At 40.1% G+C, this 22,105-nt stretch overlaps 2 protein-coding genes and 1 pseudogene across 3 annotated transcripts; all 3 read left to right on the top strand.

Moving 5' to 3' along the window:
- The first annotated feature begins 1,060 nt into the window (after positions 1 to 1,060).
- Positions 1,061 to 17,411, top strand: LOC136416191 (paired mesoderm homeobox protein 2A-like). Of its 2 annotated transcripts, XM_066401250.1 has the most exons (5): positions 1,061 to 1,756; positions 2,010 to 2,361; positions 6,997 to 7,193; positions 15,534 to 15,801; positions 16,861 to 17,411. In XM_066401250.1, exons 2-5 carry the CDS (start codon positions 2,046 to 2,048, stop codon positions 17,112 to 17,114), a joined length of 1,035 nt encoding a protein of 344 aa, XP_066257347.1. In that variant the 5' UTR covers positions 1,061 to 1,756; positions 2,010 to 2,045; the 3' UTR covers positions 17,115 to 17,411. The 2 variants fall into 2 exon arrangements, with proteins under 2 accessions (XP_066257347.1, XP_066257348.1); XM_066401251.1 differs by having other exon boundaries at positions 1,061 to 2,361.
- Positions 17,412 to 18,617: 1,206 nt separating this feature from the next.
- Positions 18,618 to 19,797, top strand: Mp20 (Muscle protein 20). The gene is made up of 3 exons (XM_066401113.1): positions 18,618 to 18,778; positions 18,857 to 19,068; positions 19,365 to 19,797. Exons 1-3 carry the CDS (start codon positions 18,749 to 18,751, stop codon positions 19,675 to 19,677), a joined length of 555 nt encoding a protein of 184 aa, XP_066257210.1. The 5' UTR covers positions 18,618 to 18,748; the 3' UTR covers positions 19,678 to 19,797.
- A 784-nt stretch (positions 19,798 to 20,581) lies between these two features.
- Positions 20,582 to 21,579, top strand: LOC136416318 (trypsin-3-like; annotated as a pseudogene).
- The last annotated feature ends 526 nt before the right edge of the window (positions 21,580 to 22,105 follow it).

The raw sequence follows: 22,105 nt of genomic DNA, 5'->3' as shown, positions 1-22,105 counted from the left end.
CGCTCTCGAGATTACAAATGAGGGAAGAAGGGATCGAGGGAATAAATAAGAATTCCCGCAAGACCAAGGAGACGCAAGAGGGGTTCAACCTTTCGCGTCATTAAGAAAGAGACAGAATTTCAGTCCAAATATCCGAAATTTGACTAAAAATGGATTCATCGAGGCAAATAGCAAAAAGCGATTCTGAGAAATTATTGTGTGAATAAAATTGAGCATTACATAAGCTTTTCCTTCCATTACTTTAAACTCACAATAGGGTCATAAATCAAGGTCCAACACCAGCTACACAGAAACAAATGGGATTAGGATGAAATTTGGGTTTTATATGGGCACGTGTCGTACCACTCCAAGTCACGTGACTTCGGATGAGATCATACCAAACGAGCCATTGTCAGACGGAAGCGCTCGATTTACCACTGCACAGCCCTTCAAAGGGGGCTATAGATTGATTAATTTCCTAATTGAATTTGTTTTTCTGTGCATTGACAATGAATCGGTATGTGTAAAAATACTATTCCGTCGAATGATCATTAACATATTCCTTGAACGTTAACGAAATCGTTAATTAATCATCCTCATTAATGAATGATTTGGTTCTGACACATTTGTAAAAATGTAATGATCGTCTCTGAGTCGGCTACCTACGTCATGCCGGTAAGAGGTAAAATTGTGTAAGTGTGGGAGTGTGTAATTTTTCATTTATTGATAATACACCTACAAAATAGTTTTCACGTGAAAGGCCGTACTTTTCTTGCTTTTCTCGTGTAAATTTGGCGCGTGTAACATACTTCTTCTGTGAAAATTAGCGTTTAGTTAAAATTAGAGCAGATCCATAATTTAGCCCCATTGAGTTATAAATTCTGGCAGAAGGTGACATCCTAATTTTTAATGCATTTTGAATGGTGACGACCTTTGTGACGTTCGTTAACATCATCCCTGTCAAAGCAATATACAAAATTCCAATATACAGGGTGATGTTCTAGTAAAGCTGGGACTTTCAGGTTGTAGAAAAACATCTTTAATCATCGCATAAATTGAATGATCCATCAAATGAGGACCCACATAACCATTAAAAGAGCATTAGCCGAGATGACTTCCCGAAACAAGTTCATCCTCACATCATAACGCCATCTGTGCCCAAAACAAAGAATGGACTGTATCATTTACAAAGCACCACCTTCCACTTGAACGACGATTACAATCGAATAATTCAAAGGCCACGTGGCTTTAGGGCCGAGCATTCGGAATTATTACCCCTCACCCGTCGGCTATTATTGTGACTTAGTCGATGGTTTTGAGAATCGAGGAAGTCGATTTGTTATGGATGGATACGTAATAATATGCGGCATTCGAACCACGACCAGTTTGTTCAGTCAAAATCGTCCAGAATAAATTCCACAATACGCGTCAGACGTATCCGGAAATATTTACATCCCGGAACAGGTGTCTCGAAATCACGCCGACTGTTGATGCAAACCAAGAAAAACAGATAAGCCTTGCGAATACAAATTTAATTTGGTCCTGACGATGCGAGACACCTTTTAATATTCCTCAGCTTCTTCCTGCATCCATGTGTACTGTGCGTGCAACCCCTGTTCGACCACCCTCGCTCGCGTGCCGTTACGTCACCCGCTGCTGCCAATGAAATAGCAGCGCGGTCTGGTAGGCGGCACCCCATTGGTGTGCCTCTTGAGGTCCCCGCCCCCGGAGGGATGCTGCGACGCTTCATCCCCTTTTATAGAAGGGTGTATACGAGGTAGGTTATTGAATTAAGCTTATCATTTGATTTCGGGCAGACAGTAAGGTCTAACGCGCTGGATACGAACGCTATCTTGAAAAAATCGCGCGCGAAAGCCCCTAATAGCCATAATTTGATAGCCAGACTCTTTATTCGATTATTCCTCAACGGGTCGGAAGTAACAAGTTTACAAGTGGCTCTAACTAGATTGAAGCTAAATCATAACACTCGGATTAGGGTCGATTCGCATTGATTTGTTTACATTCCTTAGAGTACCATATATTTCCCTCTTCTTACTTCAACCGCGATGGACTATTCTTACCTGAACCAAGCCTCTTTCGACTCAAGCTGTCTGCAAGGCGCGGGTATGGACCCGACGGGTCTTACCAACATGCCCTGCTCCTACGGCGATCTTACGTCTTGCAGCCAAATGTCCCAAGCCGCTTACCGGTACACGGCAGCCGCGGCTTCGATGGCTCGTACTTATAATCCGGCGGCTGGTGCCCCCATGGGGGTGCACCACTCGGCTGCGGGGTCCCAGTGCGCTGTCATGGGTGCCAGACCTCATGTCCAGGATGTTCATCGGGCCGCCGGAATGTTCCCATCATCGATGAATTTGCAAGGTAAGACGTAAATCATAATTTGTCTTACCAATTAGTTAAGTCGTCACAAAATGCTTCATTTGAAGCTGAGCTCGAATTTTGGAAGGTGAAAGATAAAATTTTAATTTTGTTCAGCTTAATTAAGGTTTCAGCTTTTCGAAAGTTATGTGGCCAAAGCTAAAGTCCTGACTTCAGCTTTCAGCTTCGTTTAGGCTAGGCAAAGCTTTGGTTTACAGGAAGATTGTCAATTCCTCTTTAAGTAGTGAAGTTGAGTCAAGATTTAAGTTTCCATAAAGATATTATGGCTAAAGCTAGAGTTCTCCAAAGGCTAAAGCCCAAAAATCTTCTTTCGGTCAATTTCCAGCGAACAGCAAAGTTTATGTCTAATTTTCTTCTTCGATTCTTCATTTTCTGTTTTTCTCTAATACATAGTTCTAGTTATCTGATGTTAGTCAAGATTAAAGATTTCAGATATGGGGAAAATGGCAAATTTCAAAGCCATAACATCATATTTGTCTTTCATCTGAACGCTGAATTTTGCACGAGCTTGAAAGGAGGACCTTAACGTCAAATTATATACAGGGTGATTCATTATCTCTAACGTTATATAGGTATATATTTTATTAATACATTTAGTTAAGAGTGAATAGATAAAATTTATCTAATGAATTAGTTCTATAGAAAGACCTTGATAGCAACAGCAATTTTCGTTAAAATTTGAAAAACGTCCTCAAAGCTGAAGCGAAACATCTTTAAGTTATAATCAAGGCTCCAGTGTTTAAATCGAGGAAATGATGAGAGATAAGTTTTAAGACTGAGATTAAACAAAGAGAAATTGAGTTAAACAAAGTTTCAATTTGAAAAGGAAAAAGATTTAAAATTATTTCCACTTAAAAAAATATTTTTGAGAATTTAATATATCAATTTCCAGTAATTTAATAATATCTTGTGTCTTAGTTCTGGTTAATTCAGGTTAGTCACCAATTGAATTGGAGCGACCTCTAACGCTTCAATTACGATTGTTTTTATTTTGATTCAATTTTCAAATATTTTTGCTTTAAGTTTGTCAAGCTTAGCTTAGTAAGTTTGGAGAGAAAAAGTAAAATGAAAAATACTGGAAATTGTACAAACAGTATATATGTATGGAGTCTTCCCTTTATTTACGGCTTTATTACGACTGAGTATTAACCAATTTTTTTAATGTATAGAAAATCATTTTTTAATGGCCCCCATTAATCTATTATTTTTTTATTAATGCATGTTTCTGGCTACATTGGAATTGGTTTGATGCAGCTGACTTACCACTCACAACGCCTATGTTTGATATGTGATTTTCAATCTGAGGCCGAAGTGTAACTCTGATTAAAGTAGAGAGAATGACTTGAAAATTAAGACTCTTTCTATAAGTAGCTTTAAGTCCTCTTCAATTTGAGAGATTCAGAGGAACAATAATAAATAGCTATATCTCTAGTAACCCATATCCATATACTGAGGTTAATTCAAGTTATCCAAAGCTCAACGTCTCAAATTGCTAAATACGATCTTCCGGAAATGGTAAAAGTTATGGAAATACTTCATATTCAACGTTGAAATCTGAACTAACCCAATACACCTCCCGAAGCTCTTTGGCTCTAGTTCCTATTTTCCAAACCCTCAGTTTCAAAATTTAAACATACAGCGTTGGTCTTGGACTAACCTGATTTAACTTGGAAGATGTAACGCGGAAAGAAGTAAGAAAACTGGAACAAGAATCTAAATAATTCTATTATTAACAGCTTCCTCAAAGGTTCGCATTATCTCGATTTAGGTTGGTTTTAATGATACCTTTAATGCATTTTTGACTATCGGAGACACCACTGCCTTAATTAATTTGCCCCCATTAAACATTCATCTTCGGCTGTAACCATAGTGACGAGTCCTCATCGAAAAGATTACCGCCTTCTCTCTCGTCCTCGTCTGCGCCCCACCGGAACCAATCGTCCCCTTTCTCTTCCTCTCATCTCCATCCCAGATCTATCCGATATCGGCGTCCTAACCGGATTATTCACAATAACTTTCGCTGCTATTAAATTATTTAATTTGAGCGGCCTGCTTCCGAGGAAGTGTAACCTTGTTAGCGGGCCAAACTGAGTTATGGTCTTATGATGGCCTTCCGAACAGAGAAAAAGCCTTCTTCGAGTCAGTCAGCTGCCGTCTTTTGCTCGATCGACTCGGTCAGGCCCAACTTTGCGTATTTTGTGTTTTTTCAATTAAGAGTGGTGTAAAAGAGATTATAATACAATAATAGAATAAAAACAGACAATTCGATTATTTTCTACAGCGTGCCGGTCCAAAATGGAGTCGTTCAACCTGGGGCACCAGCAGGAGTGATTCAAGAGTAAAGAAACGCCTATATCGATCGTGCCAGCTTCAGGCTCCCCCTTTGCTTTCTTACGCAACGAAAAATGTCCGACTGCTGTTCTATCTTGTTTCGCTGATGCCCTGAACATGCCCGCTATTTAAGGATTTAACCTTATCATGCCCACAATTTAAGGGAGTATGACAGACATTTCTATTTGACCATAATTTCAGCGAGTGTGATTATTATGCTAATTTTCAGCTTTAAATTTTTCCCTAACCGAAAGTTTTCCTTCGCCACATCTCTCCCCAACCAGCCAAACTTTTCAGCTTGTCTTCAAGTTGTTATTTCTCGAGTGCGGGGGCTTTTTCAATTTCAAATACCTCTCAACAAATTATCAGACATCACTCATCGCCGCGGAGCTTCCTCTCGCTCTAACTGCGAAAATATTTGCTCTAAAATATGGAAAGAGGGTGGAATATCGATCACGCTTGAACATTTTTTCCACGGTTTTTTTTAAATAAATGAGATTCGCCATTTGTACACACAAAGTGCAAGGGAATTCATAGTGCGTCTCCAGTTTCGATAAAGTCGCTCATCCATGCGAAAGCAGCAGAATTGATGTAGATGCCATGCGAATTTTTATGGTTATTTTACTATGGCAACATGTAGAGAGAGTTTATGGGCTCCGGGCGGGTCGTTTTATGGCATTTTCTTTATCTTTTGCATCCAATATCGAGGCGAATAAATCTTAGCGGAATGTCTTTTTACATATTGAATAAATATCTCCATGTTTTCATCATAAATTGCACAAAAGTGGACGATCCTCTGTTTTATGCCAAGAGAGACTGGTGCATGTGTGTACCATAAAAAATGTGTTATAGCGGACAATTCTCATTGGGTGGAACATGAAAATTTGACAGAATGCTCGAAAAATACAATTCTCACCAGAGCTTAAAGAAACACCATCTAATCTAATTATCTAGGATGTTGACACTCAATATTTATTCTCGAAAAGTACATTACGAAAACTACTTATTCTCAAGTCAGTGACATTTCACAGGAAGCGTAAATTCCAGAAGGGTGGAGCCAATCAAGTGAAGAACTTTTTGACATATTTTTTGTTAAGTAGTTTTTATAAAAAAGGATTTTGTTACGTTGTAAAAATTGCTTTCTTAAATTCCTTTTTTCAAAACCGATTTAAACGTTAGTCTGTAAACAGACGACACTACATTACTCTCTATGGTCATTGCCACCGGATTTTAATCAAATAATAATTGAGAATGTAGTTCAAGACTTACATCATCCAGTATTTTCTCTTTCTGAAATATAGTATTCCTCAGCTTTCACTAACTCTTCAAATACAGTAGATAACTGAGCAGTTTCCACGGCACAACACTCCGATGAGTTTTATGTGATTTCTCCTACGAACACCACATGAATATACCGGGATTTTAGTGGAAAACACTCGTAACACTTTATTGTTCCATATTTTTATCTCTCCAAGAAGTGTTTCTGATTCTAGAATTGGAATTTTACACGAAAAGCTTCCGATTTTACAAAAATCGGAAACTTCACCGACGGCAATAACAATAATGGCTGACAAAACAATTGAATTCAGACTCCGCACGAATTACGAACTGACGCGTATTCATGGCACACTACAGATGAACTGTGTACCTTTAGGGATTTAATTAATTTAAAATGATTTCTTCCCAAATTGAGTACTTTTCTGGTTTTTTCAAATTTTTCGCAACTCATCTTTCAGAAATATACCGGGCGAAACGCGATGAAGGGCGGTTCAAATTCAAATAACCCGCTCTGTACAATAATTGGTCTAAATACGAAATACTTTCAACGTGCTTTATCCAACTATTTTGAAGCGAATCCTTCCTTTCCTTCCATTTTCTGTCTGAATTTTATGTTTCTGCTGTTTAATTAAATACACGATAGATGGTTCAGGATGTGCCCCTTCCAAAAGCATTTTGCTTAACGAGTTACAGCGTTAAACAAGTAAGTTGTCCAGACTCAAAGTGCATGTTAATGAATAAAAGGTAGCTCTCAAAAATTTTAAAAACCAGTTGGCAAATAACTTTACACATTAATGGAAGCTGATGCTCTTCTCCCTGCATTAGCTCACAACCCCGGAAACCGCAATAATCCTCGAGAATTTTAAATGATGCGGTTACACATATTACTCTCTGGTTAGGAAAGGTGTGAATTACAGGCTCTATTAGGGCATCGGTGTGGGCAATTAAGGGGAAATTAAGCATTCCCTTCATTACACCTTTGTGATTTGGTTACTTTTTTCTCTCTAGGAGGTCTCCCTTACAAGGTTTATCCAGGTCATGAAGGAGTTTTGACCGAGAAACGGAAACAGAGGCGAATCCGTACCACCTTCACCTCTGCTCAGCTGAAAGAGCTGGAACGGGCCTTCCAGGAGACCCACTATCCAGACATCTACACCCGTGAAGAAATTGCCATGAAAATCGACCTCACCGAAGCCCGAGTCCAGGTAAGCAATTTTTTCTCCCTCGAATCGAATCAAAAGCAGTGGAAAATAACGATGTATGAAACGCGCCATATGGATATCCATCAGTTTGAACGTGGGCGTGATTGTCAGCGACGGCCCATCCATCATTAGCCGTCTCTCTCGGGTGAATAATTGCGGATTGGCAATGGAAAGTGACGGAAGATGGAAACTTTTATGGATATTGATACCGTAACTAAATTAAATTTAAGCCGGGACGTAAGTGGAGCATAAGCGCACCTGAGTAGGCGCCGTGAATATTTCATGGAGTTTGCGAAGTTGCCATTTCTGGCACCCAGCGTTGCGGCAACTGAAACTCTCTCCGGTTCAGGTCAATCAAAGTTCTGTTCAAGATTCAGAAATTCCATAGTTTTTTTCTTTTGTTATAAAACACCAGAATAAAGCAGTGAAAAAGGCAATTCCCCCTGGCTGTAAAAGCTGATACACTGGTGCATGTTATACCTCGCAATTTCCAGTCCAATTAGTACGCGAGTAAATATTAATAAAGGGCGGCCAGAAAGAAAATCAAAAACATTCATCAGAATTACCAGGGCCCCGCATATGGGGAGCAGACCACGCAGGCCGTTTGCGGCCGAAATAGTCACGAGAATTTGCGCTTTACGAGCTGCGAAGCCCCGTTTTAATCTCTTTTCATTTCCCCAAAGCCTCGCATATATGCCAAATAATACAGTAGTCGACATTCAAAGAGTTGTTAAAGGTCAGAAAATGGTTGATCTCCAAACAAATTTCTATCCGATGATGGGAACAAAATACCGTGGGACCTGACACTATAATGGAGATGTTCCAGCTCGATAAACTAAGCCCCCAAATGAACAGATCAAAAGACAATTTCACGGGTTTGCATCAAAACAAGCCTATCGAATTCCACATTCAGCGGCACGTGACCACACCCTAACGATTGTGTTCTACGAGCTGCAGTGTCAAGTGGTTGTTTGCAGTCAATCAGGGCGGCGAACAGCCGGAAAATCAATGCCCATAATGGCAAAAGTGTAAAATAATAGTGGATTATAACTAGATTCAAGAATATGTAGGAATTTACATACAAATTAGCATCTCTAACTATTTCCAAGGTGCTTACGCTCCAATTTGCATAAGAAGAATTGTCGCTTTGCTAAAACCGACATTTGCCACCACTGAGCCACTATCACCAAATCATATTCATCACCAGCTACCCCGCGTCACATGGCTGTCCCTGTTTATTATATAAAGATAGACGAATATTTGATCATCAGGGTTGATGCTATTGTTCCTCGGGCTTGTCAGTTGTCGCCGCTTAAAGTTAAAAAATGCTAAGGAGTGGTAAAAGTCTCCCCTTTCCTTTAAAATTTCGTGAGGTGCGCTCTAATCGACAGGTACATGGTTCAAATCTTCAAATGACGAACCCAAGGTCGACTGGATTGTGACACTCGCAGCATTTGTTTTTGTGTGACGTCGGTTTTTGATAAGAAAAATTCTCCAGTCAAAAATGTTGCTCAATGATGTATGAATTCAACTGGCAATAACACCGCATTTTCCAAATGCAAATGGGAGCATTCCATATTTGAATGACGTCAAAGTGACGTATAGTCACGGGTTTGTGATGTCACATAGTATTAAATAGTAGCCATTATGACGTCGGAGAGAAAAGTTTAAAATTCTAGGATCGAGAATTGAGCACCTGCCGTGTAAGAAATTGATGGATATTTACATTTGTTTATTGAACGACTCAAATATATTTGCCTTTGAGGTTTTTTTTTGAGGAATTTCGATGCAGAGCCTCTTTTGGCGCCCCCTTGGAGTTTGTCTTTCTTTCAATTTCCTCCCGTATTTTTGTTGCAGACCCTTTGATCCGGAGACCTATCTAACTAATTGATTCTTGGATATTAAAAAATTAAGATCCTTTGTAGAAGATTAATATGCGTTCAACGCCCAGGAAAAACGAATCCCTTAACTCACTAGAGAAGAGATATCGAAATTTCCCACGCATCACTAAACCCCAAGAGACACTCGCCGTTAAATGATGCATAATAGATCCCCATTTGGATCGATTCACCCCCGACAAGGGGGTGGAGTCCGAATGTGTCCTTGGGGAGTCGGGCGCCCTGTCAAACAATGTAATTGCTTAATTGTAAGATGAAAATACAAACGTAGCGAATGGATTTTGTATGGACATCTTGGGATTTCGCGTGTGCAAGAGCGTTGGGTGTGCGTGGGAATAGTTTTTGTCTTCCACTACCAATGGGATAGCATTAAAACGAAAATAGTCTTGTCAAGTTTATGGTGTTAGAGTCAAGAGCCCCAGCTGCTCGGACACTCACTTTAATCACTTTACTAACCCTCCCGGTTTTCTTTTGTTGCCCGTCGCCATAATTATTTTCTGGTGGTCTTCGATGCAATTTTCCCGATTAAACCTAATTAACTTAATACATTTTTAGTTCGACTTGGTCTTATTGTCATTAGCCAAATGGTTTTGTTTCTCATCCCCGCAAAGCTAAATGAATAATGAAGCAAGGCCGTCCTGTGTAAAAGAAAAATTAATCCAGCATCAAAAATGACGTGGACAACTAATTCGCATGCGGCCCGACGGTTCAGCGAGGGTCCATGAATAATTGCCAGAAAAATGATCAACATGAAATATGTCATTTATGAAATTGTGGCTTAGCTCAATTATTTACGCCATTTGAATTTCAAAGCGAAACGTCAGCGTTGTGAATGTTTTAGGTCGGTAATTCGCTGCGAACTTAATTTACCTGTTGTTTAGAGTTAATGTAATTTTGGATTAAGTCTCCTATAAACGACAATTTACGGAGCACGAAGAGAATTTTGAACACTCACACGAAACAGTGTCGAGACGGGCACAGTGCTCTAACCATCCCTCGAGCATATTTTGCTAATAAGCTAACAGCAAAAGAATGGTCTTGAGCAGCGAAAAGCCGAAAACCAAACAGTGACAGATGGAGAACTGGAAGGGTGTGAAGTTACGCCTCCCTGGCCACATTGTTTGCCCCCGGGGGCGACGCGTGTCGAAAGGGGACCATAGGTGCTGATTAAGGGTTTTGTTTACGGAATAGGGCCCCACACCGGCAGAGTTGTTTGATTGATTTCGTTTGATGCAGAGGTGTCAGCTAATGACACAGTAGGCGCTTATTTCACAGTTGATTTCCAGGAGAATCCAGTTGTTTTAAATCATTCGATATGATCAAACTAAAAAAAAACAAATTTTGCCCGTTTAAATTCTCATCAGTTATCGCTGTTCACATGCAGGTATGGCTCAAAGCTAATGCTAACTAACATATGACGATCTTTTTCTGGTACATATGAAGGCAGAAGTTACAACGTATACATTCAGAGTCTACTTGACTACTTAGGGTAGCAAGATCAATGTTCCAGCTTTTGTCTTTGTCTAAGTTCATCTGATAATGCGAGACGGTTATATGATGCGGGTTAGGTGGACCTTGATATAATTTGGAGATACTGACACAGTGGTGGCAAATTAGAAAAAAAAGCGGCCATAACGCTAGCAAGAGACTCTTGGCTATTAGCATTAAAATCTCTCTAGGCTACTGCTCCTACGAAAATAAAGCAGTGTCTCCTCACATAAAAATCTCGAATATTTGAAATTTTGCGGGAGCAACTCTTATTAAAAAGGTTCCGAAACGTATAGTCATGGCACGGATGGTTCCTAATTTTTTACCCATTCGATTACATGACATGGGGTCATAATAAGTGACATGAAAACGAAACTAAACAATCAATATTCACAGGCGGAAGAACATGAAAGCAAAACCGGGGGAGAATTGCAGGTTCATAAAACTCACTAAATCAAATCACACATGTTACTAAACATGACATGTAGTTTTTTTGAGAGGGGTGGATTAAATTGTAAGTAGCTTAATATAGTGCGTAAACTGGTCGACGTTCGACACGGCTAATGAATATTAAATCAAGTTAAACGTCGGGGGATTCGCGTTCCCCTTAACAAAGCAGGAAAAATGTATTTCTTGGATTAGCTCAAACCAAAGAGAAGTGGAGGGTGCAAACTGGAAAAGTCCAGGGTGTTTTCCGCGTGTTGACACAGCAATAAGCATATGAAATAAGAAAACACCGCAGGCCGAATTCCACCAGCTGCCAATGTTATTCTATTTGGACAGAGTTATTCTGAAAAGTAGACGTGGAGGGCGTATTCGAGTGTTTGCTCTTCGTGTTAGCGCTTCGAGAGCCTTGGGGCGAAGGCAGCCTCGAAATTTTCTCTCGAAAATAATTCATCCATTTAATTCTGTAGCTGAGACAACAAAAAAACTATATTCCACTTGCTTAGAGATTTTAAGAACCTGTTTCTCAAACACAATTCAATTAACGTTTACCAGGCAGAGCAAGCGGGGCACAATGAATAGGGGTGTCAAACCACCCCCTATACACGGTTCAAACTGGGATGAATGCATGTTAAATGCTATGACATAAGGTGCAGTTTAAAGCTGGGTGTTTGAAATGATGATTATCTCGTCGGTTTTGTTAAGCAATAAAGGACAAATTTATTCAATCCCAATCAAGTAAATTACCTTTCAATTATACAGGGTGTCTCAGAAATTTGGGGCATCTCAAAAGTCCTGAAAGCTGGGGAAGAAGAAAATGATCGGTGTGGCAAGTTCTCATAAGGATTTTTGAATTTGATGTCACTTTCATTATGATCCTGATTAGCAATAAATTGGCGAATTTATTTATGATTTTATTGGAGGATATTGAGGAACTGAAGGTCCAGAACATCAGAAGAGCAGCATGTCGTCGAAGAGTTTAATGGCATTTTTTTAAATTAGCTGTTGAAGGTCAACAAGAGCTTGGCTGCTTAAGGGCTGAAACTCGAGAAAATCAATGGAGTGGCATGTTCTCGGAAGGAGCTATTGAATTTTTAAAATTAACTAATGAAGATTAAGAAAAGTTTCGCTTCAAATTAGTTTTAAGAAACCACCTTCAGTACGCTCCTAATTTTTGCGTAATTAATTAGTATTTATTAGATTTTTATTAAGGGGTATTCAAGGACTGAGAAATCAGTGACGTTGCATGTTTTCAGAAAGATTAATCGAATATTTAAAATTAAGCCCTTGCAATTTGGCAGGAACTCATTTGTTTGAGATCTTGAAAAATACAGTTTGAGGAACCTCGATTTTTCTGTAGTTCTTCAGGCAATTATTGGCCCAAAGACCCAAAAGTATTGAAAAAATTGGTCACGATCTATCCGGAAACAGAGTATTAGCATAAGTCTCGGTCTTGATTGGTGTTTATCCAGGATCGTCTTCCCGGATTCTGGCGATCGGCACTATCCAGACCGACCGCCTCTTTGTTGAAGCGTAATTAACCAACGAAGAGTTTTCGCAAAGGACTCTCTCACATCAACCAAAAATAAATCATAAAGTCTCTATTTGCAAATCTCTCTCAAATTCTGCTAAAAACTGATTTTCCCGCAACCCAAAGCATTGTAAGTCCTCACAACCCGGAGGTGGATTTTTAACGAGACATCCGTTTGATGACATCCCTCGTGAAAACTCCCTAATCATCGGTATTCGGCCCTCAGCTGCACCGTCAATTTTGATTGGAGGGCAAAAGGGCGGCTAACGAGCTTTTTACAAGGGATCGGCCAAAGCTGGCTAACAGTTCGTTAGTTGTTTTGAAATTCGTCAATGTTTGGCAATTGCCAGCATGGATTCGTTCTGATTTTTCCGTGTTTGCCCCGGCAATGGCGATGATGCCGCTTGCATTTTTATATTTATCGGAACTGGTTTAAAAATTCATTGAAAACACGTCACATTAGCAAATTAAAACGTTTGTTTGTCGCTTTTCCTGGGCCCGAGAGAGCCTTATAAAAAATGCAGTCGACGTAATTGTACATCTGAAGCCCTGGGACGTTATTAAATGGCATCACCTGAATAAAACACGCAGAAAAAATTCACCGCAAAAACAAGCAAATAAATAGTTTTGCCAATGGAAACATTATAATATCCACATTCCCCGCATGAGCCAAGGCCGAACTTAGCCTGGGCGAGACTTGAATTGGTACCTCGACATGGGAAATTGTCGGTTTAAGCCGGGCGTAAACGTTAAGTCTCGCTTAGACCTACGGAAAATATGGCGGAAGAGTCTTAAACGAGACTTCATAACTGCATGTCACACTGACAAGATCGAACTCTTGACAGAAGGAGGAGGAATGCTCTTGAGCCATTTTGCACATGCTCAGTTTTAGTAAATGTCTGACAATTATTGACAATTATATTTTTCTGACAGCTTTTCCGTCACCACCTAAAATGGGCATACGGTTTGTAGTCAAAAAGATGAAAATACGTGGCGTGACGTGTCAGATTCGCGTATTTCGGGCCGCGGGCCAAGTTTACTTAAACCCTATTTTTAAATACACGTCTTCGCGTGTTACTGCGTTTCGTCTGAGATTAATCGTCTGCTTAAAAATATGAAATTCCAACTTTTTCCAAAGAATTATTTATCCAGAGCGTTACACATGAGTTTGGCGTTGGATGTGGCTTCGGAATGTGATATTTAAAGATGTAACAAAGGATCTGTTTTCGTTGGAATAAGATGGTGCCTAAGCTTGTTTGTTCCTAAATTAAAACAATTATTTTTGTGCAAAATTATGGCCAAAGGATGATTGATATTATCGGACAGATCCGGTTCGATCACGGTCTGGTCATGGTCAGGTCTAATGTTGGAAGATTTGAAACACTGATTACACCGTGCGCTGTAATGTGATTAAAATGAACAACACACAATTAATATTTCCATGGTTGGCCTGACCGTGAGCGGACCATGGTCCGACCATGGCCTCACCGATAACATGAACCGTCCGTTATCCTGGAAAAGGCCAGAGAACTGTTTGAAAAATCAAATATAACAGCTGCATTTTAGCATTGCTGATAGGTCTACCTACCTGCTACCTGTTTAAATTTGGCTCATAGCCCAGTCACCACAATCCAAACAATTTCCATAATTATTTGTTTATTTTATTATGGCAATTTTCCAGACAAATTTCCTTTTTTTTTATTTTCTATTTGTGCAACGTATGGAAAAGTTACGCATATTTTCAAGTAGCAATTTTGTAATGTAAATGTGGTTGTAAACATTTTTATGGACACTTATTTTCAACATGTTTGATATCCAAAATTAATCACCTTGACGAGTTCTCAAAGTCCGCTCAAGCCTCTTTTCAATACTTCTTTTAGTGTCTATACTATGGGGGTCAGTTCTCGCAATTCCCAAATGGGGGCTTACTTTTTAATAATCAAATTTTGAGCGTCGATATCTAAGGAGTTAGTGGAGTGTTAAAAAACACAAATTCATCGACTTGACAATCTCGATAAATCTGCACAACCCGGGTTGTATATTTGATTTGTTTTCCGAGATATCGGGTTATTTTCTTACCAATTGTCACGATAAGTGCCTCTGACGCAAAGCCTCAAATTGCATTTGTCAAAGCTACAGGACCTCAATTGGAAGTGTAGTCAATGTGAGATGTGTAGATTCTATTTTAGGCGTATTTGGAGGTAGAAACAATGGTAAAAATTTAAGAACCGCCACTCGCCTCATAGTAGTTGTATTTTAAAAACTTTTTTAAATGGCAACCTTGCAGCATTCTTTTGTTTGTTAACAAGCATGGCTGAATACAGCGAAAAAAACTCTCAAGTGAAGTAGCGATGTTGCGAGACTTTCCAATTTTTCTTCTTATCGTGACGGTTTGAGACATAAACAAACTTTGAGGTCCTCACGCTCAACCCTTACAAAAACAAGCGCCTAATAGGGGATATTTGTCAGCCTCATCCACATGCCCATAGGGTTAATTTCAAATTGCGTTTTATTACAACTGGAAGCTCGCCCGGAAAATCAGCCGATCCTTTTCAATTTGGCCTGGAACAATATTGCAGGAAAAAAGTCGAAAATAGGATGAGGGACAGAGAGGGACAAACTCTCTGGATATTTGCACAACATTTTACAATAATTGCGCATCCCCTTGACAGTCGATAAATAAAAGCGGAATTGATTAAGCTGATTGCTGTTGCGTTCCGATATTTTTGTCGGCCACCAAAGAACGTTATTCTAAAAACTTGTAGGTTTAATTAACGAAATTTTAATTAAGTAAGCTCCCTCCAGTAAATTGATTAAAATTTCCTTAGACCCTGTTTTTCTGTATCGTCTCCTTCGGAGGGCTGCCACCGCCGGGAACGGCTGGTAATTTATAACACTTTTCATTCTTTAGATTCGCAACTCTACTTATGGAGATTAACTAATGAAAAGCGATGAATTATGCTTTGTGCTTTGCTGTTTCAGGTCTGGTTCCAGAATAGGAGGGCGAAGTTTCGGAAGCAGGAGCGCCTGGCTCAGCAAAAGGCGTCCAATCAGAACCAGTCGAATATCAGTGCAGATAGCCCTCCCTCGATTAAAGCAGAGAGTGCGGGTACCACCACCAAAAACGGACAGAAGGACGTGAAACCAGGCTCGCCCCATTCCAGTGTCAGCACTACCCCCAATTCCAACACGAGTAGTTTGTCCAGCCACCATTCGTCTAATGGAATGGACATTAAGCCCATCAACAATGGTAAGTTAAATAACAAAACGACGGTTAGTAAATTCGAATAAAGTGCACATCCTTTCCCGTGACAACATGCCACCATATCCAGAACGGGCCTTCCTTGGCGGCATCCGCACAGTTGACAGTAATGGAAATAAACGAGAGGCGGCGGGCAATTTTCTAGATTAAACGTCAGGGTGGCGGAAGGGGCGGCCGCCATCGGCCGATTGGGGACGGTACCCGATGTGTACATGTCACCCGTAACACGGGTTTGGGCAAAATGTAGTGAAACTGCAAATTTCCGTTTCTCTTCAAAACTATTTTTTGGCAAAAGAGCTCTCGTGTAAACTCCAACAAAGTTAGTGCATAAGTACTAAATTTATCCACCTTCTATTACAAACAAATTTGCGAATTCCCACTCGGTAACAGTGAAAACATCTCACACTTGCAACATTATTATTTATAAGTATTGGCAATAGTTGGGGATATAAATCGCGTCCAATGAAAGTGCAATATCATCCATCAAAAAGTCCTTGCTCCAAATATCGAAAAGGACGCGTATGTATTATTTTTATATTTTATAAATGTGGAATTGGACGAGCAGCATCTGGTCGAATTTTACTTATAGTCACATATCAGGATGGTACAGGGTCGGAGCAGATCGGAGCAGATCGGGTTTCTCCGGTTTATGTCACAACTTGAAGTAGTACTTGTGCGAAATGACAACGTGAAATCGTAATACGCGTATAACAAATGCCAAGCGCAGTGTTGTCAGTTCTACTGTTAATACATTCTCTGGAACGAATTTCCAGGTTTCAGGAGAATTTCCATATAGAATCACCGATGAAACATTTTTATGATTTTATAATGGATCATTAAAATTCTAGTTTAAACAATTTTGAAACTTCAAAGGAGCGGATTATAACTCAAAATTGCGCTCCCACACTGCAGACCCTCACAAGCGAGGAAATACATACATAAACAATCGGTATCCTTTGAACAGAAATTCAGCCCAGAATCCAGCGATCACTGTCTTGTCCCCACGACATCTCGTCAAAATTTCTTCCATGCTCCTCTACATTGCAGGCAAACTCTCCGACGACACGCTTTCAAACAACAACAAGTGGCCCTCGATGAGCCCCCAGTCCTGCAACACCGCTCTCCTGGTGCATCAGGCCAACAAAGTTTTGTCCTCTCAGCCCAGCCATCTTCAGTCACACCACGCAGCCGCAGCGGCGGCCCTGTCATCACCGTTCACGTCACTTTTGGGCACTAGTGGCGCCGCCTCATACTTGTTGGGTGATCACTTGAAGCCCACGGCAGCTAATCATCTGTTTTAAGTTTTTCATTTTGGGGGATTGGGGTATTATGAGGCCCAGTTGTGAACTTTTTATTTAAAACTGGGCTTAAAAGCGTAACTGGGCCTGAGCAGAGATATAAGACAGTTTTCTGTGCTTTTCGATTGCAAAATGCGGAGGTTTTGTGTTATTTAAATCTAGATAATGTAGGGAAAATTGATCCGTCTTCAATCTGATGAATTTACATCTAGATATACGATTTGTATACGGATGAGTTTCTATGTTAAAGACTTGTTACCATCTAAACAAAAATATTGTAATATAGATGTTTCTGTGTAATTATTACTTTGTTTTGGATTGGATCTGATTACGACCTTGATCTTGATCCATATAATACCTGATCAGGTGTGCGAAAACTCCCATATTATAGTTTCTGGCAGAAAGCCGCGTTTTCCTATTTTCCAAGACCTCACTGCCGTGGCAGTCGAGGATGATATAGGTAAAATTGTGTTTTTCTTTGTTTCCAAACAATAAATAGACGTGTAATTATAAAGTTTGTGATTTTTATATTATAGTCATGAAGCATACGAATGCGAATGGATGTATATAAAAAATGTTTTGTACATTGTCCTGGTTTTCTAATCGTATTTAAGCCCAGATGCACAATCTAAGATGAAACCACGTTTTATATTCGTTTTGCTGAATTTTCAATTGTGCAAACGGGCTTCACGAGACTATACCTATCTTAGGGCTAAAAAATTCCGAATTTTACGTATTGTAATAGAACGATATTGTAGCATACGAGTAAGTGATTTTTTGTATATTTTTTATTTGAATTGAAGACATCTCCATCCAGTCGAAGCGTGCAATTTTGTTTTGACTGTACCCAGTGGCATTCCCCAAAGATTATTCTTAGTCAATTTATATGTAAATTAAGACAGAAATAAAGAATTTGTTTCCCTAATTAAATAGTATTTCCTATTGTTTTACGAAACTTTACTGATATCCAGCAGACAGACAAGATTAAGAACTTTACGGACAAGTTTTCTCACTAAAAAAATGTGGTGTGGAAATTTTACAGCCGGCTTTACAGCTTGTGGTTATCATAAGATGGTGCTCCGCCATATAATGCTAGGATAATGGCTGTTCATGCCTCCGAAATATTCTCTGTAGACTGATTTCAAACAATGGCGACATGCTTTGGCCGGCACATTCACCAGATCTATCACCACTAGACTTTTGGCTAAATTTCATTCCTTTTCTTCTGAATTTTCTGCACTGCTCAGCGATAACGTAGCTAATTTTTGACTTTAAAATTTCCACCGTGCAGATTTAGTAATGAATCTTAGAAGTCACCGTCTGTTCCCAGCGTGGTGTAACCTAATCGTTGACTAATAGGTAAATAATTATTAATAACTTAATGGTCAAGGTTTTCAGGCATAAATCACCCTACGTCGAGGACTATTACGAATAAATTGGCGAATATTTGGATTAAAAATCACAAATCTGAATCGCGCATCTAAATTTAACCAGGGACGAGTTTCCACATCTACGTTGAAATTCGGTGGGTTGATTGAAAATCCGGCCTCGTATAAAAGCTAAAAATTGGTTTGGCACTCAGTTTAGTTGGGTGTGAAACTCGGTTGGTTCACCTTATCGCGAAACTCATCAGAAGAATGTCTCTGGAACGCCAAGTACAAGCCAAAGTGAGTCTGGATTATATTTTATTTGCTTTTGTGCATCAAGGAAGTTGAAATTGCTCTTTTATTTTTGCGTGTCCGTAGATCGCTGCGAAGCGTAACCCTGAGCAAGACAAAGAGGCCCAAGAATGGATCGAAAGCATCTTGGGAGCGAAATTTCCCCCTGGCCAAGTGTACGAAGATGTTCTTAAGGATGGAACCATCCTTTGCCAGCTTATCAACAAACTCGCTCCTGGATCCGTTCCCAAAGTCAACACTTCCGGCGGACAGTTCAAGTTCATGGAGAACATCAACAAGTAAGTTCCACTACATGATAAATCTCTGAAATCAGTGTGGAGCTTCAACTTCACCTCCTTCAGGCCGGTCCAGAACCGGAGAAAAATGTTTAATTTTAAATTCTTGGCATTCGCGAGGCCTATTATAGTCACCTGCAGTTTCTCGGCTGCCAACTCCCGCTATAATTTATAGCATTATTCAGTTTCACAAAACTAAATAATGCTCAACTAAAAATAGACCCAGAATCCTGCAAATCCGCTTGTTTCTTGAAATAAACGCGTTTATTTGGAAACTTTTCTAAGCCCACTTCTTGCAGCTTCCAGGCGGCCATAAAGAAATATGGAGTCCCAGACATCGACGTCTTCCAAACCGTCGATCTTTGGGAGAAGAAGGATGTTGCCAACGTGACCAACACTCTCTTCGCTTTGGGTCGTGCCAGCTACTTGCACCCCGAATGGCCAGGCCCGAACCTAGGACCCAAACCCTCTGAAGAGAACAAGCGCGAGTTCACTGAGGCCCAATTGAAAGCTGGACAGACCATTATTGGTCTCCAGGCCGGACAAAACAAGGGAGCCACCCAGGCTGGACAGAACATGGGAGCCGGACGTAAAATCATCATTGGAAAGTAGACATGCTGATGTATAGGAGTTAAGGGAAGGAAGAAGGTGGAGATTTGTTTTTGTACCTTTTTATTTATTGTAATTACACTAATTTAATGATAAAACATTAAAAGATGGTTTATTGAGAAATATATTTATATTTATCTACGTGCTTGTAGACATCTGTGTGATTTGTTGCAGTTCAGTTGGATTAGTGTTAGTTCAATGAACTTTCTAAACCCCTCTTCAACTACACAAACTCTCTATTAAGTCTCCCCAACAGCATAAGTTTCCCTATAGAAGACGCTAGAAGTGCCTTAAATGAGATTTCATAATTTTCCTTGCCGCGTGTCTGTGCAGCTAGCGCCGCCTGTTGGCAGAATGTATAATCCTTCATCACAACTCATGACTGAACATGACTGTCGATTTCATTCTGGCTCCTTCCAGCTTTTCCGTTGCTTCAGTTCATCCTGAATGGTGTTAGTTCACTGTACTTTCTAAACCTTTTTTCCTATAATATCTGCTGTAGTTTTATTGCTTCCCAGAGCAGAATCTTTAGCAGTTTCTGAAGTACTACCTTCTGTCCGTGGCCCCCTATAAATTTTCCCACTCCGTTAGGCCCGCCCCCACTCGAGAATCTGGGGACCAATTAATTTAAGTTTTAGATGCCTGGAACCATATTTTCAAGGTTTGAGCAGAACATCAATTACTCACTGTTGGCCTTTAAAGCGTCTTGTAAAATGAGTTTAACGACTTGTTATTGCAGATCACTTTAATACGTCAATAAATTTCTCTCTAACAATAACTTTCTAGCTATCTTTTAAAGATAATGCTGAGCCATCTTTATATTACCATCTTATCAAAAGATTAATGCGGACACCTAAATCAACGTTACTTGTAATCCAAATCAACCGCAAGGTCTTTCAGTCTCAATATGGTCATGATGGGGCTTCTACTCCTCTTCATCGTGCCTTTCATGGTTTTAAGTGAAACTAGACAAATTCTCTATAAGTTCTATAACATCTTCCCAAGTAGTTTAATGATACATAATTATGTAGAATTGCAGGTTACTGAGGAAGACGTGGACAGGACTATCGTGGGGGACCCCGCTGATATCCTAGATTACCCCTATCAGGTTCCCCTGCAGTTCTTCCACATACACAGATGTGGAGGATCTATTATTTGCGAGAGATGGGTCCTGAGCGCCGCCCATTGCACCCAAATGTGTTTTAACTCTCTTTTTTATCACCATTTAGGCACTAAAATATTTCATCCAGATCTACCAACGTTAGACCTCCTCTATTCAGTTTTATTCATTAGAGTTGGATATTCTTTCCATGTGACTAGGGGGAGTAATGTCCATATCCGGAATGGTCGATCATCCTCTTTATGGTGATTCCAGCAACCTCAACATCTACGACTGTGACATTAATTTAATCGAGTTATCTGCGTCCCTGGCTTATACTGACTCGATTCCGCCAGTGGCGTTGCCTATAGTCACCAAGCAAGTTCCCACAATTACAATTTCGTTTTAAAAAAAATCCTTTTAGCCCGAAATCCAAGGTGCCAGATGCATCATCACCGTCTGGGACGCACTCACTCAAGATGGGGCGTCCCAACTATCCCCTGGATCCGCAACGAGAGCTGCAATCAGTACTACTAACCCAGCAACCATGAGTTTTCCAAAGTTTACTTCGGCTTATAGTGCCAGCTATTGTGACGCTCGCAATGGTGTGCTCAGGACCTCCTTATTGAGGACGAGACGCTTGTCAAGGGGGCTCCGGAGGTTCTTTGGTAGTGGACATAAACAACCAGCGCATTCTTATAGGAGCGGTTTCGTGGGGCGCTAGATACACCCAACCCAACTACCCAAGGGTGGATGCTTTCACAATAGCTCTCCAGCGTTGGATTACTGAAGTTGCAAGACTATAGTTTTTGTTATTGAAAAGAGGTTTGCTGAGGCACTTATTTATCCATTCGAATTGATTGTATGGTACCACCCCCCAAGAACTTGACCATCATAATCTACTGAGTAATGCATGCAGAGGACAGCAAGAATGCGCAATTTTTTAATCGGTTTTCTTGTTCATGGTTTAGGAAACCATCAGAATTACCCTAGACCTGTAACCAGGCCAGTGCTTGCCTGTTCCTTGCCAGGTCCGACGAAGCCCCGAATGACCCCAAAGATTCTTATTTTAGAAGCGAGATGTTTTCTGCTATAAGACTCACTAAAGCGAATTACGTGGTTGGCAATGAAAGGCTTTTTAAGACCATTTGGTGGGCTGTAAAGCATCGCCGTAATCTGAAGAAAACCGAATTTGAACCAGTAGAATAGAGGAAACAGTCATGGCATTAGGAGAGTCGTTGATATACAGAAAGGAGAAATCCTGGCGAGAAGCCACGCATGTGTCTCATGAATCATGTCGCATGAGAAATTTTCTGGGCAAGTTGTTATTCG

Source organism: Euwallacea similis, chromosome 22, assembly GCF_039881205.1.
Source record: "Euwallacea similis isolate ESF13 chromosome 22, ESF131.1, whole genome shotgun sequence".
In the NCBI taxonomy this organism is placed as follows: Eukaryota; Metazoa; Arthropoda; class Insecta; order Coleoptera; family Curculionidae; genus Euwallacea; species Euwallacea similis.
The sequence above is the reverse complement of the archived record's forward strand: the minus strand, read 5'-3'. Positions and strand labels throughout refer to the sequence as shown.